The 13,767-nt window shown below is 58.4% G+C and overlaps 6 protein-coding genes across 6 annotated transcripts; 4 read left to right on the top strand and 2 right to left on the bottom strand.

Moving 5' to 3' along the window:
• Positions 1-32: 32 nt before the first annotated feature.
• On the top strand, positions 33-1,013 carry MKK02DRAFT_44328 (uncharacterized protein; the record flags this gene model as incomplete). Its single annotated transcript, XM_053092884.1, has 3 exons — positions 33-74; positions 182-894; positions 929-1,013. The coding sequence occupies 3 exons, from the start codon at positions 33-35 to the stop codon at positions 1,011-1,013; spliced, it is 840 nt and encodes a 279-aa protein (XP_052945407.1).
• A 59-nt stretch (positions 1,014-1,072) lies between these two features.
• MKK02DRAFT_44327 (uncharacterized protein) lies at positions 1,073-3,101 on the bottom strand (the record flags this gene model as incomplete). Its single annotated transcript, XM_053092883.1, has 4 exons — positions 1,073-1,339; positions 1,394-2,117; positions 2,165-2,800; positions 2,854-3,101. The coding sequence occupies 4 exons, from the start codon at positions 3,099-3,101 to the stop codon at positions 1,073-1,075; spliced, it is 1,875 nt and encodes a 624-aa protein (XP_052945406.1).
• A 357-nt stretch (positions 3,102-3,458) lies between these two features.
• On the top strand, positions 3,459-4,696 carry MKK02DRAFT_44326 (PITH domain-containing protein; the record flags this gene model as incomplete). The annotated part of the gene is made up of 7 exons (XM_053092882.1): positions 3,459-3,495; positions 3,549-3,599; positions 3,654-3,664; positions 3,712-3,768; positions 3,824-3,943; positions 3,992-4,592; positions 4,644-4,696. 7 exons carry the CDS (start codon positions 3,459-3,461, stop codon positions 4,694-4,696), a joined length of 930 nt encoding a protein of 309 aa, XP_052945405.1.
• Positions 4,697-5,120: 424 nt separating this feature from the next.
• MKK02DRAFT_44325 (uncharacterized protein) lies at positions 5,121-6,495 on the top strand (the record flags this gene model as incomplete). Its single annotated transcript, XM_053092881.1, has 7 exons — positions 5,121-5,148; positions 5,214-5,284; positions 5,356-5,568; positions 5,624-5,697; positions 5,757-6,073; positions 6,119-6,321; positions 6,370-6,495. 7 exons carry the CDS (start codon positions 5,121-5,123, stop codon positions 6,493-6,495), a joined length of 1,032 nt encoding a protein of 343 aa, XP_052945404.1.
• Positions 6,496-6,658: 163 nt separating this feature from the next.
• Positions 6,659-11,768, bottom strand: MKK02DRAFT_44324 (uncharacterized protein; the record flags this gene model as incomplete). The annotated part of the gene is made up of 5 exons (XM_053092880.1): positions 6,659-6,703; positions 6,754-6,951; positions 7,000-7,194; positions 7,242-10,633; positions 10,685-11,768. The coding sequence occupies 5 exons, from the start codon at positions 11,766-11,768 to the stop codon at positions 6,659-6,661; spliced, it is 4,914 nt and encodes a 1,637-aa protein (XP_052945403.1).
• A 623-nt stretch (positions 11,769-12,391) lies between these two features.
• Positions 12,392-13,651, top strand: MKK02DRAFT_25474 (uncharacterized protein; the record flags this gene model as incomplete). Its single annotated transcript, XM_053087048.1, has 10 exons — positions 12,392-12,435; positions 12,492-12,552; positions 12,617-12,649; positions 12,715-12,731; positions 12,786-12,876; positions 12,942-12,973; positions 13,029-13,173; positions 13,233-13,274; positions 13,332-13,380; positions 13,455-13,651. 10 exons carry the CDS (start codon positions 12,392-12,394, stop codon positions 13,649-13,651), a joined length of 711 nt encoding a protein of 236 aa, XP_052945402.1.
• Positions 13,652-13,767: the final 116 nt, after the last annotated feature.

Genomic DNA, 13,767 nt, shown 5'->3' with positions numbered 1-13,767 from the left:
CGACCCAGTTAAGATTCGCTTAACTCGCCAAAATGTCCCCGCTCGATCCTGCTGCAGCGAGGAGCAGCTCGACTGTGACCATCACTCCATCTCATTTGACAGCAGGATGAAGGGGTTAGCTCTTCCTCCTAGACAAGCAATCACGGCTCGAGTGGGACTCGGTCGGAGGGCGACACTCCAGCCAATAAGTCTCGGCCTCCACAGACAGCTCTTTACCACGCGACCGAACCCCCTCGCCCAACCTTCCGCGCCTCCCCCACCCGCCCCACCCCCAACCCAACCAGACAACATCACCACGCCCCCCTCTATCGACACCACCACGCCCCTCCTCTCCCCACACACCTCCCCCAAGATCTCATCGACCCGACTCCAAGCGTACGCGCCCCGCCTGACCGCCATTTCCCGCCGCACCGGCGTGCCCTTTGCCTCCCTCGCTGGTTCATTTCTCGTATTACACGAAATAACCGCCATCGTCCCCGTCGTCATCCTCTTCTTCATCTTTCAGGCGCTTGGCGCGGGTGCAGGCATAGTCGCATGGCTGACGAGCCTGGAAGAGGGGGTGGAGGGGACGGTGAAGGAGATGTGGGAGGAAGGTGGTGCTGGGGGTCAGGCTGTGAAGAAGAGTAGGGGGTGGAAGGGATGGGTGAAGGATTGGATGGCGGAGGCGGAGGAGAAGGCGGAGAGGGTGGGGAAGAGGTATGGCATCTTGGGGTATGAGAAGGTGGTCAAGCCGAAGAAGGGCGAGGTGGCCGGTAGTGCTGCGGCGGGAACGGCGGGCGCGAGCGGAGGAGAAGCGGTAGCAGGAGCCGTAACAGCTGGGGGAGCAGCAGAGAAAGTCGCCAATGCCATCGCAGCATACGTAGTAGTCAAGGTGAGCTGCCTCCTCGCCCAGCGGTTGAGCACTTCGATCATTGCTAACGGACATCAGGCGATACTTCCCCTCCGAATCGGCCTCTCCCTCGCCCTCGCACCCTCTTTTGCCCGCTTCGCACTCTACCCAATCCGCCGTCTGATGGGCCGCATAAAATCCAAGCCAAAACCACCTATCAAAGGCGATGCATCATGATCGGGATCACACCTGCACAGCTCTGGCAGATAAGAGACGATACTGTCCTGTTGCCTGCGCCGCAACCAGCTCATCCGGCGTCAAACGCAACACCTCCGCTTCCTCCTCCTGCACATCCTCCATCGGATCATATCCTTCTTGCCAGGTTTCTGCTGGCGGTGGTATTGGCCGAGGAATGGCCTGGATGACGAGCGTTGCGCCCTCTCTTGAGACGAGCTTGCCGATTTTGTATACCAGCTCGGGCGCGAATCGCGTGAGGTTCAACTCGACAGCCTGATAGATTAGCTTGATATCCCACCTGTCGTGATAGAGGGTGTGGCAGCTCACAGACCAAGCTATCAGACCTCCCATTTCTACCCCTGCGCTCGATTCGGGCGATAAGAATGGCAAGCCATAGAAGCTCAAATCCACCTTTTCCCAGAATGAGGCCATAGTCTCCGTCTCCGCGACCTGTTCTTCCTGCATCTCCACCTCGGCCTCCGGTGCAGGAGGCGGCGGAGAGACATGCCGACTTGCCGGAAGAGAGGGACGGGGCGGCATGGTTGGCTTCTTGGTCCATTTTCGGACAAAGGGGAATTGGGCGGTGGTGATGTAAAGGTTTGATGGAAGATCCGCCTCAGCCGCTGATGCCGGTTGCGTACCAACCGCAGGTACGGGCGCAGCTGTCATCTCCGCCGGTGCCGGTACAGGTATCGGTTCCAATCCGCCGTTTATGACCGGTCCTGCCGCAGGATTCGCCGCCTCCGCCTCGTCCCCGTGAAAGACAGTCTTCAGCCCCGTCTTTGCCATCTTCAAGAACCCTTTCCGCTTATTGCGATTTGCAATGTCTTTCTGCAACGGCAGGATGGAAGGGGCGTTCGCCGTGGTCGTGACTGACCCCGATATCGGTTTCTCCGCCGATGTCGACCCGTTCACCTGGGGGGAAGGTCGAGGCGAAGAAGTAGCTGCGATAGCTTTGCGCTGGATGGCCAGCTTCTTGCGGCGACGGAGATTACGAATCTTTGTGGCGGGTTTGCCTTCGCCGGGAATGATATTGCCATCGGGATTATGACTGGATGGTCAGCAGAATACCTCGAAGGCCCAGAGAATGGGGCCTACATAGCCTTGAGTAGCACGGGATATGGGTTGGTTGGAGATTTTGCCCGGGACAGCGTGATAGGTGCGGCTGACGATGGACTGGCCGAGGTGGTCGTCGACGAGCTGGAGGATCCGGATGATGAAGACGAGGAGGATGAAGAGGACGATGAGGATGAGGATGAAGATGAAGAGGAAGAGGAAGAGGAAGAGGATGCAGAGCGAGATCGGCCTGCGCGCGACTTCTGGCCAGCCGCCCCGGGCCCGGCCGGAGCAGTCGCGACCTGCCCTATGCCCTGGCCTACAGTCCGTACTGAGGAGGATTTGACCTCGGGCGGCTCGTCTTCCTCGGAGTCGGAGGTGAATGAAGATGTGGACTCCGACGATGACGAGGAGCTGCTTTGACTGGATCCGCCGGAGAAGCTCGCCTTTTGTGATGTAGCAGCCAGCCTCGGTGGTGCCTGGCCTCGCCGTCCCTCCGATATATCCTTCCCCGACGCCAAAGCAGCTCGTCGCCCCGAGGGTGAGCCGCCCCTCTTCTCGTACTCTGTCGTGGCCGAAGGTGACTCGGCTGTATCCCGCTTTCGTTTCCGGCCAGCCTTGGCAGCTCCATCCTGGGCAGGTACGACCGATCTAGAGCTACCAGCAGCCAGTCTGATGCTGAGGTATCAGCTCGACTGCCACCGACACACTCAACGGACTTGCGAGCTCACCAGACGACATCCCCTTCTCTTAGGATATCCAGCGGGCCATCAATCACCTCAAATCCGTCCACCTCCAGGCAAATCTCTTTCGGATGTCTCACTAGTCCCCTTACATTCTCGACGGTGGCGAGGATGTGTCGTTGGAGATCCGAGGTGGTATTGAGGGTGGAAGGGATAGGAAGGAGGTATTTCCCCGCTGGGAAGGGAGGGAGCAGCGAGATTCTGAGACGAGACGGGTTCCCGTTTGAGCTGGACATTTTTCTGTCCCCTCTGTTCTCCTCGTGAGCCGCTTAATGCAAGCTCGCGATCGTGACTCGGAGTACGAGGAAGGTATACTCCATGCAACTTATGAGCAGATGCGAGCTTCGCGAAATATCTGCCGACCCACCCACAAATACGCACGGATCAGACACGGAGATCCACGTGACCCCGCCCCGATGCCGGCATCACCCCGCCTCGCCTTCGGCCCAGCCAAAAGCACTCAGATCTGCAACCCTCTCTTGCTTCCATACCACATGTCCACATCCACCCCGCTAGTCATATTCCTCATATTCTTAGCCTTATTCATCTTATTCAAACCTAGTAAAGCAGCTCCCCCGCCCAGAGACCCCAGCATGGCGCCAAATATCACCGAGATCACGTCAACGTTCCGTGAGCATTACCCTTTGTCAGCGGGCGCAGTGATGCTGGAGCTGATCAGGTAGAGTATGACGGGATTGTCAGTGCTTTGCCGGCTAATCAGCTGCTTGTGATCGGTAAGCCTGCTTGATGTAGACGCCTTGTCATGAAACAATAGCTGATGTGCGTAGACTTCCACGCTGTATGTTGAATTGGTCATCCGACCCGGAGCGCTTGCTGACTGCCTAGGTCTGGTGTGGACCATGCCATGCCATTGCCCCAGTGCTTGAGCAGCTTTCGAACAAGGTCAGCTTCTCTGTTCGGGTTGTTGGATCCCGCAAAGCGTCAGCTGAGCCGGTAGTTCACCCATGTCAAATTCGTCAAGATTGATGTGGACAAGCAGGCGCAGCTTGCTCAGAGGTTCAAAGTCCGCGCTATGCCTACCTTCAAGTTCATCAAGGGCGGCAAGGAAGTCGATGAAGTAGGTGAACATGACCACTCGGAGGTGAATCCAAGGCTGATGTGATAGCTCAAAGGCGCTTCCCCTCCCCAACTCAACGCCCTGGTCGCGAAGCACGCTGGCCCCGCATCCGCCTTCCAGAACTCCGGCAGCGGTCAAAAGCTCGGTTCCGGATCTGCATCCACCATCTCCGCCTCGGGGTCTTCGTCCGCCTCGGACTCTTCTTCCCTCCTCAGCCAAATAACCGCTAAAGGCCTTTCATGCCTTAACGAGTCGGCCTCGCACCCCCTGTCGTCCATCGTCGGACCCGCCCACGGACCCAAGGGTACCTCATACCTCGAGTCCGACGTCGACCCCGAGCTCCTCATCTCCATCCCGTTCAATGATGCCGTCAAGCTCAAGGCCATCTCAATATTCTCGGGTGTGTCTCCCTCGCAGGCCCCCAAGAACATCAAGTTGTTCATCAATTATACGAGCATGGACTTTGCGGATGCGGAGCGCGAGTCGCCGGCGCAAGAGATTGAGCTGAGCAAGGAGGATGTCAAGGGCAACAAGGTGGAGCTGAGGTTTGTGCGGTTCCAGAGCGTGAGGAGTCTGCATATCCTGATTAAGGATAATCAGGAGGATGAGGAGACGACGAGGATTGATTCGATTGATCTGTATGGGAGCGGTAAGTCTGATGTCCAGCTAGTAGCCAAGGGATTGATGGCTGATGTTGTAGTGGGCCAGACGTCGGACAAGGGGCCTCTGCCGAAGCACGATCACGAGCATTAGTAAACCGCTCGATTGTCGATAGACTTAGATATCAAGGTATGCAGGTGATACGTGCTAGCCCCGTTGTCGAAGGTCCCCACTCGATTTGCCATATCGAGTCTCTCTATCTGTGCATACAAACCACCTCGCCCAACCACGGCACAGCGCGCCACCCACCCTCACCCACCGCACTCAAACACCACGCGGAACGTTATCGATAAGCTTTGAGCCAGTGAGCCGTGCCTGAGCCCTGAACACGTCACTGCCTCGATTTGCTGGAATCGGAGCGAGGAATGACGATTTCGATGCCTGCCCCGCGGCCCGTCAGCATCTCCCAAGTCAAAGTCAGCAGCATCATCGCTCTTCCTTCCATACATAAGTTTCTCGGTTCAGGCATCAACCCCACCCTTTTCAAAACTCATACAAAGTCGATACATTTGCCAAAATGCAGAGCATCCTCCACTCCGTCATCGGTGAGTAAACGCTTGCCATCGCTGTCCAGCGTGACCTCGCACAGAGCAGGAGCTAACAATTTCAGGTCCCGCCGGCCCAGAAGTCGCAGACCTCAAAGGCAAGACCGCCATAGTCACCGGCGGTGCCACCGGTATCGTATGTCCTTTCCCCTCCCCTTTCCCCTTCCCCTTCTCCTCCACGACTCCTGATCGAGACTGATATAGCAGGGCTTCGAGGTCGCCAAAGCCTTCTGCCGATATGGCTGCCGGGTCATCATGGTCAACCGAAAGGAAGAGCAAGGCAACGACGCGATCGCGGATATTAAGAAGGATATAGGGGCAGACTCACAGATCGAGTGGAAGGAGTGCGATCTGGGGAGTTTGAAGATGGTCAAGGAGGTGTTCGGTGGGTTTGCGAAGGATCTCGAGAGGCTTGACTATGTGAGCTCAGCTCAGCGCTTCTTCTCATTGAAGGCATAAATAGCTTACAAGACAGTTGATCCTCTCCTCTGGGATCAACGTCAACTTCTTCCGTGTTGACGCAGACGGTATTGACGGTCACTTCGGAGTGTACGTCCACCTCTCCCTCTTCCCACTCCCTCCCCGCCCAAACTTCAACTGACCAACAGTAACGCCCTCGGCCACTACTACGCCCTCAACCTCCTCTATCCTCTCCTCCGCAAAACCTCAAAGCTCCCCGGTACCCCAAAAGGCTCCGTCCGAATCGTCTTTGAGTCGTCCGAGATGCATCGTGCCGCCCCCGGGTCGGAAGACTCCAAGGAGCGCGCCCGGGGCTGCCACTTTGGGTCCGAAGAGGAGATTACAGAGGGAGGCAAGACGCTCGGCCCGACAGAGCTGTATGGGCGGACCAAGCTCGCGATGATTCTGTATGGGAAGGCGATGAGGGATAAGGTCATCGAGAAGAATGGGGATGATATTTACATCTGTGAGTATTCTCAGGGGAAACGATGGGTAGTGACTGACACAGCAGTGAGCGTCCACCCCGGAGCTGTCAACACCGAGATGCAGCAGCAATGGAAGGACGCGTACCCCGGTATCCTCGGGAAGGTCCTCTCGAACGGTATGCTCGCGTTCGGCCGGGACGCCGTCCAGGGATCGTACTCTGCCCTGTACGCTGCGTTGAGTCCCGAGGTGGTCGAGAAGGGTTGGAACGGGGCGTACTTCAGCGACCCGGTAAGCCTTGGTATTTCTCGTTCTGAGTGATTGATCTGATGAATACAGGCTACGCTCGGTGGGGAATCAGCCCAGGCATGCGATACCAACCTCGCCACTGCGCTCTGGGAGCTGTCGGAGCGGATGGTCAAGCGGATCGTGGGCGATGATGCCCTGGTCAGCTGGTCCAGCTAGACATCAGATGAGGGAATATGTAGCGAAATAGACGATGGTTAGTAGCAAAGATTGCTTCATGTATCATGTGTGACTAGCCACTGGCGTAGCATAATGAGTAGCATTAACTCAAGATATAGACAAAATCGAAAGAAAACACCCCCTCGCCCCTGATCTTGCTGCTCTAGCTGTACCCGCTAAGCTTCAAAGGTGGACAAGCAGCCGACACCTGTTCATAGATCAGCATTAGCCCATCTCGAAGCACAGAAGGCGACTCACCATGCATTGCTTCAGCCAAAGCACATCACACGCCTTCTTGTTCCCGCTCACACCCTTCGGCAAATCCTTCTTCCTGCGATCTTTCTCTGCGCTGTTCAGGATGAGGATATCGTACGTGTCGTCTTTGACGCCTTCGAGGGTCGAGATCGTGTCAAAGGAGATTGCGCCCAGGCCGAACGCGCAGGTCCCGACAATCTTCTGTATACGCGTCAGGTGAGGCAAAGGAAGTAAATGATTTGAGCTTACCTTGAGATCGACAGCTTTAGGGTTCAGGTTCATGAACAGAATCCGCTTATTCGCGAGGGGCCGACGCATGTGGCGCGCATTCCGGATAGACCAGGACTCGGTCCCCCACGCCAGATCGACGATCTGAGAAGCGGCCTGCTGGGTGATGGCGGATGTACCGGGGCTGACGAGGTGTGCAACCCAATCGCAGTTCGGCTAAAAGCTTCAGCTCATTCCCTTTCATTGCCAAGCCATATACCCACATCAGACAGCGCTGCCTCCACATAGCCAGGGTGCAGACACGGCGCACCAAAACACAGAGCCGCCATGCTCTTGACCTTCATCCCCGTCCGCGCCCCCTCCACGTCCCCCGTGCTGATAAAGAACGGCACCCGTCCCAGATCTGCCCGGAGCGGATGCCCAAACTCCGTCCCTTCAAACAGATCGCTCCAGTCACACAGTTGCCCGCCGTTCCGAGTGATCGTATTCCGGAGATGGGCGGTCGTCTCGTCCGTCGGGGTGATGAGGAAGATCTTGTCCGAGAACGTCGTCGTACCCGTTTTGGTCTTGAACACGACAGAGGCCGACGAGCGCTTGGCGAGCTCAACGTCCGACTCGTCCGCCTCTTCCTCGGGGAGGTCGGAGAAGGTCTCGGCGGAGACGAGACGGTCGTCGAATAGCTTGAGTACCGTCGCGCGCGCGAATCGCACCTCGCCGACGTCGTACATCCCCACATCCCCCTTTTTGCCCTTGACGCTGACTGTCCCATCCCCCTCCGCCCAATCCGCCGCAATCTCCAGGTCGATCCGTTTCTTCATGCTGGGCATGTCAAATTTGACCCGATCGCCCACGCGGAGCTCACACCGACGCATCTCGTCCAGCGCTACATGAGCCGAATCGCCGTCGAGGTACCGGACGCGATAGATGTCTCCGACCCGAGCGACGACGTGGGCAGGGTAGTAGCTTTGATTGGGGCCGTAGTATGCAAAGACGGTTGGGCGATCGGTGACATTGTCCTCAGCTTCGTCCTGCTCCGTCGTGGACCGCTGGGAAGTGTATGTAGGAGTGGGGAGAGGTGGGTCATCCGCCAGGACCGAGAGCTTGGAGTTCCGCTTCTTTGCCTTGGCCGGAGCTTTGCCTTTGCTCGGAGCGGTCGACATTGATGTGGAAGCGACCGAAGCTTGACGCGAGAGACGCTTCTTGTCCGAAATCAGAGGTTTCGCCGGCGCGGCCTTCTTGGACAGCTTGAAGGTTTCGTCGTCCGGGTCCTGCGGCGTCGGCGGACTCTCCGGCTCCGACAACTCCGACATCTCCTCGTCCGCCTTCTTTGCAGCAGCCTTCTTCCCCGCCCCCTTCTCCACTGTCTTGACCACCTTCGAGTTGTCCGTATCCGATACCGCCCCGCCCGTCCCGCTATTGTTCCTCGAGAGGTTGGAGGAAGGGAACCGGTTCACCGCGCTGAACACCTTCCTCGCTGGCTTCTCTACCGCCGCCGCGGGAGCTGGCGCCTTCTTCGCCTTAGACGAGGCCTCGCTGTTTGGCGCAGACTTCTTCCCGGGCTTAGACGTCACGCTCGCACCGCTAACCCGCTTGATGACCGGACGATACGAGTAGTCCTCGGTATCCTGCGGAGTGGGCTGACTGGCCGGCTCAGGTGGCTCATCCACCTCCATCCGGTCGTCGCGGGCCGGCCCTTCGTCTTCGTCAATGACAGAGCCGAGTGGGTCCGGAGAGCCTTCCTCGTCGTCCGCTGCAGCCTTGCGCTTCTTTCCGCCACTTTTGGCTGGCTTTGGTGTTCGCACAGTTTCCGCCTCGGCCGCCTCTGTAGCTCGACGACTCGGCTTGGACAGCCGTTTCTCCTTGGTCGGGATTTCAACCATGGGCCTGACGGGTTTTGGAGGTGGTTTCGCCGGAGTGACGCTAGCGCCGTTCCGCCTCGTGCCGTATGTCTTGACAGGTGTGGGCAATTTGGTAGGTTGGGGAAGAGACGGGACGCTCTCGGCGTCTTCGTCCGTGGCGGCCGACTCGTCCGCTTCCGCCGCCGGAGGTGGGTTCTCGTCGACGCTCATACCAGACCGAGCGGGCGGAAGAGCGGGTGCGATCTTAGCCCGCTTTCCCCGATGCTCGGGGGCAGGTGGTGAGTCGGAAGACGACGAAGTCTGCACCAGCCTGGGCCGTTTAGCACGCCGACTTGGCGTCTGGATAGGCCTCGAGAGCGAGCAAGACCGAGATGGCGACCGAGCGGGCTCAGAGGCTTGAGTGATAACTCCTAGCTGAAGCAGGTCCTCCGCTTCCTGCATGGACGAGCTTGGACCCTGGACATTGGGCGAGCCGGTCTCCACCTGTATCTCGACGAGCGGACTATTTTGTGCTCGACGCGGGAGTCGACCGGGTGTCCGAAGAGCCGCTACAGCGGGTACTGTCGCAGGTGCTGCAGGCGGGGCTGGCGGAGTAGGCAGACGAGCCGGTGTGGCGCTAGCCACCGGATCTGTACGTGATCGACCCGAGGCGACACCGACGGCGATCTGGGGGACGATCGCAGGCGACGGAGCAGGCTGAGGCGCACTCCTTGTCTCCTGCACATTCCGCCGCCTTAGCTGCCGACTGGGCGGGACACGATGGTTGACCTGCTGTTCCGCAACCGGCTCAGGCGTCGGTCGTTGGCCCGTCCCGTCGGCCCGCCGAAGCTCCACCGCCCGCTGCTGAGATGCGTCCGAGACGATCTGGGTAGGTTCCTCGTCGCTCCGCCGAGTTTGAAACGTCATTAATTGCGTTTCGCCGCGATGGGACGACTGCGCCGACTCCTCGGCGGGCGGAGCAGGAGACCGTCTCTGAGCCAGCCGATTCAACCTCTCATTCTCCCGCTGCCGCTCCCTCTCCTCGTCCTTCCTCGCCTTCCAAGCCGCCTGCGCCCGCTCCAAGCTCTCCGGGGCGACCTGCTGCGTCTGCTCCAGTACCATCGCGTCGCCTTGCGTCCCCCGCTGGCTCCCATCCCCCACACTGCTCTTCTGCGTGCCGCCCTCCGATGTCCTCTGCGTCTCCACCTCGGGCACCCGCTGACCCGCAGGCATCTCCAGCGCCGCCGCTGCCTCCTCTTCCTGGTGTCTGCGGGCCTCCTCTTCCCGTTGTCTGCGGGCAGCTACGACTTCCATAGCTCGGGCGTGACTTTCGTCCGACACCAGCTGGGTCTGCTCCTCTCCCTCCCCCTCGCCGTTCGTCCGGCCCTGGTCTCCCTCCAAACTCTCATCTTGCGAAGGCAATACCGCCCTGACCTGAGTTGGAGGGAAGTTCGCCCATCCCTGACTTTGGCTCTGGGAGGCGTCCAGCTGACTCAGGTCGCCCTGGCTAGAGAACAATTCCCGCCGATCAGGACGTGCACTGGCAGAATTCGGCGAGTCGTTCTGGGACAACGACATGCCGACATTCGTGAAGCCTCGCCGTGGGCGACTGATGAGTGACAGCTCTTCGTGGTTTTGGGCAGGAGGGGATGGGATTTTCGGGGAGTGTGGCTTGTTGGGCATGGAGCCACTGGGTTCGGAGGAGGCGGGGACGAGAGGTGGACTCCGTGGCGAGAAGAGCGGTCGGGACTCGGTAGAGGTATCGGCCGCCGCGGCTTCGGGCGATATGGGACGTTTTGCGTTCTGGCGTGCTTTGCCTGACAGTCAGCTACCTTCTCTGGGGATCAAAAAGTAGATAGCTGGCGTACCGTTCGAGCCTGAAGAAAGACGGGAGACGGTCCGACTGAGAGATCTCTTCGCCCTCGGCGACTGGCGCGTTTCCGTTCCTATCCTGCCAACTCCGGCTCGAGCAACTCCCTTATCGAGCGAGACCACCTTCTTCCCCGCTACCTGATCACCTTCCTCATCTTCGTCATCCTCGTCCTCCTCTGCCTCACTCAACCGGCTACGCCCATCCGAGCTCCGCATCTCAGGCGGGATCTGCAAACCCTTGCCTGGCCCTTTTGGGCTGAACATCTTGTCAAAGAATCTTGATGGTGTGACCGAGCGGACAGGTACAGGTCCCGCAAAGCTATCCGGCTCCTCCTCGACGACCTTCTGCTTCTTCGCCGACCGGGACCGAGATGGGCCTGCTACCGGCGCAGCGGGGAGGAAGGAGGAACTCGCCCTAGACGACCGTGTGGGGGGCTTCGCCGTGTCAGCCATCCGAAGTCGAGCGGGAGAGTGCGCTGAGATAGGCTTTTGGGGAATGGTAGATTTAGATGGGGTTGTGACGGTTGATGCAGCCGGAGTAGGTATGTCTTTCCGTTTCCGGGTCGACGGTGGGCGGGTAGGAGGAGCCGGAGGGGGAGAGCTGCCCGATGTGGAGATATTCGCCGTCTCTTCTTCTGGCTGAGGAGCCCTCGGCGACCCAGGAGGGACAGGAGAGCTCGGATCCAGCTCGTGTATCTCCTGCATCAACCCGTCCCCTCCCGGATCGGTGAACTGCGAGGTCGGCGCCAAGGCACTCCATCCTGGCCTTGTCGACGATGTCGCCGCCCCCACTCGCAGCAAGTTGCCTGTCTGCACAGCCTGGACACCTCGGTCGATTAGAGACTCCCGAAGGCTCTCGTCCTCTTCTGCAGGGGCGAGGCGGGATTGATCCAGCTGTTCCTGGACGAAAGCGAGGGACGACTCCCCGACGGGGCTACTGGGTGGGAGGATGCGGCGGTTGCCGTATGGTCGAGCTATAGAGGGCTGCTCAGGCGAGAGTTGGGAGGAAGCGCTGTATTGGGGAGAGGAGTGCGGGTTGATAGAGTGCTGTTGGGTCTCGTCGTCTAGCGAAGAGGCCATCGTGGCTGACAGGATCTGATTGCTCTATTAGCTACTTCCTCATGATGGAGATAGTAGCACGCATTCTCAACGTTGCAAGCACGAATGACTCACTCAGCAGTATGTTTCACTTCACACCTCTGGCTCTTTCCAGCTTTGCCCTCATAACCTTCAGTGGCCTGAGAGTCTCGACAGACGCAACCTTGGCGATCTCTTCCCGCGCTCTGTCCCGAGCTTTGATCTTCCGGTATCACCGTGAACAGCCGTGGCAAGATAGATAAGGTGGATATGGTAGGAAAGAGCGAGCTTGCGCTGATGCTCGCCCTCCACCCCTCAGACGCGTCGATCCTCATTCCGTAGCCCGGCTATCGCCGCTTTCCGCCCAGCCAAACCCAGCCACGTGGACCCGGAAAGGCAAAATCAAGCGCGCCGGCGGCGGTCAGAAGCTCGGACCAACAACATCTACTTCATTCCAACTTCTATACATCTACTTGTTCTTCTCTTCCACCTCTGTTTCCCTCCCTCTCTCACTGCACATAAGGGGCAGCTTCTGAACTCCGCTTCATACTGAAATGCCTATCCGAGTGGAAAACTCCAATCACGATACCGAGACCGAGCCGCGATACCCTGTAAACAAGCCTATCATGTCGACTGGAGCAGGCGGCAAGCCGCTCGCGCAGCTGTACAAGTGGGTCCAGCTGATCGGGACGTGATCTGATATGGTGAACGAGCTGATACTGGCAGATCTACTGGGAATGAAGCGCTTGATACGCTTGCTTTCCTCCACTTACTGGAGAGGTTGAAGGTGGGTCCGTTTTCTTTGTGCTCAAGGGGCACAAGCGACTCCTGGACATGAGCTGATGAGACAGATCGAGAAGCGGACAGGATGGGTGCGAGAAGGCGTGAGTTCGCTCTCTCGAATGAAAGCTATTGGGCCGGAATGTAGGATATGAGCTGACCGCGCCAGGTGCATCAAGCAGAGAGGTCAGCTTCTCTGAGTGATGGTTCAAAGTAAGAGACCACGAACTGACGTGGAAGTATCTCGGATCACATGTGCCGTATGGCGCTCATGGCGATGATGATCCCAAACAACGGGGAAAAGCCACTCGACATTCCACGTTGCGTCATGGTAAGTCTCCGGAACAGCTGACCGATCGCCCTGCCGGACAAGGAGAACCCAAGCTAACATGATAGATGGCTCTTGTTCACGACCTCGCGGAAGCTCAGTGAGCTAATTTGTTCTCGAACGGGATCGCAGATCTATAGCTGACCGACTCTCAGTGTTGGCGATATCACCCCCGTAGAGGGTGTCTCGCCGGACGCAAAGCATGAGCTGGAAGAGCGGGCGATGGACAACTTTTTGGAGGAGATGCTGGGCGGACCGGGAAACAAGGAGGCGCGGGAACGATTCAGGTCGCTTTGGGATGTGCGTTTTGCGTCATTCCGAGGATCGTGATTGCCGACAGTACACAGCTGACTTTTCAGGAATACGAGACGAGACAAACACCCGAATCCAAGCTCGTCAAGGTAAGCTACCACGCCTATGGGATGCGTTGCATATCCGGTCGCAAGCTGATGAAGCAGGATCTGGACCGATTCGAGCTCGCTCTCCAGGCTGTTGAGTATGAACGATGTGAGTTGCGCCTTCTACGAGCAACTCGCTCAAAGTGACTTGCGTCGAGAAGAAGTCTTGGCTGATAATTTCAGCACAAGATATCCAAACCCTCCACCCCTTCTTCACCGGCTCCGTCCCCAACCTTGAACACCCCGTTATCCGCGGCTGGGCCGAAACGCTCATGGTGGAGCGAAAAGAGCTGTGGGCGTCGAGGGGCAGGGAGAAGGAGCAGGAGGAGGGTTTGGCAGGGTACTCGGTTGGGAGCGTCACTGATGGGAAGACTGCTTGAGTTTGCGGTCGCGAGCGGATCGCGAGCGGACTGGAAGGGAGGTATCCCGAACTCGGCAGGTATCACCATGAGGTAGATCGATTATGGACATTCAGGTACATCATGTATCGCATACC

Source organism: Dioszegia hungarica, assembly GCF_025882075.1.
Source record: "Dioszegia hungarica strain PDD-24b-2 chromosome Unknown MKK02contig_8, whole genome shotgun sequence".
Lineage (NCBI taxonomy): Eukaryota > Fungi > Basidiomycota > Tremellomycetes > Tremellales > Bulleribasidiaceae > Dioszegia > Dioszegia hungarica.
This window is presented reverse-complemented; position numbering and strand designations above follow the sequence as displayed.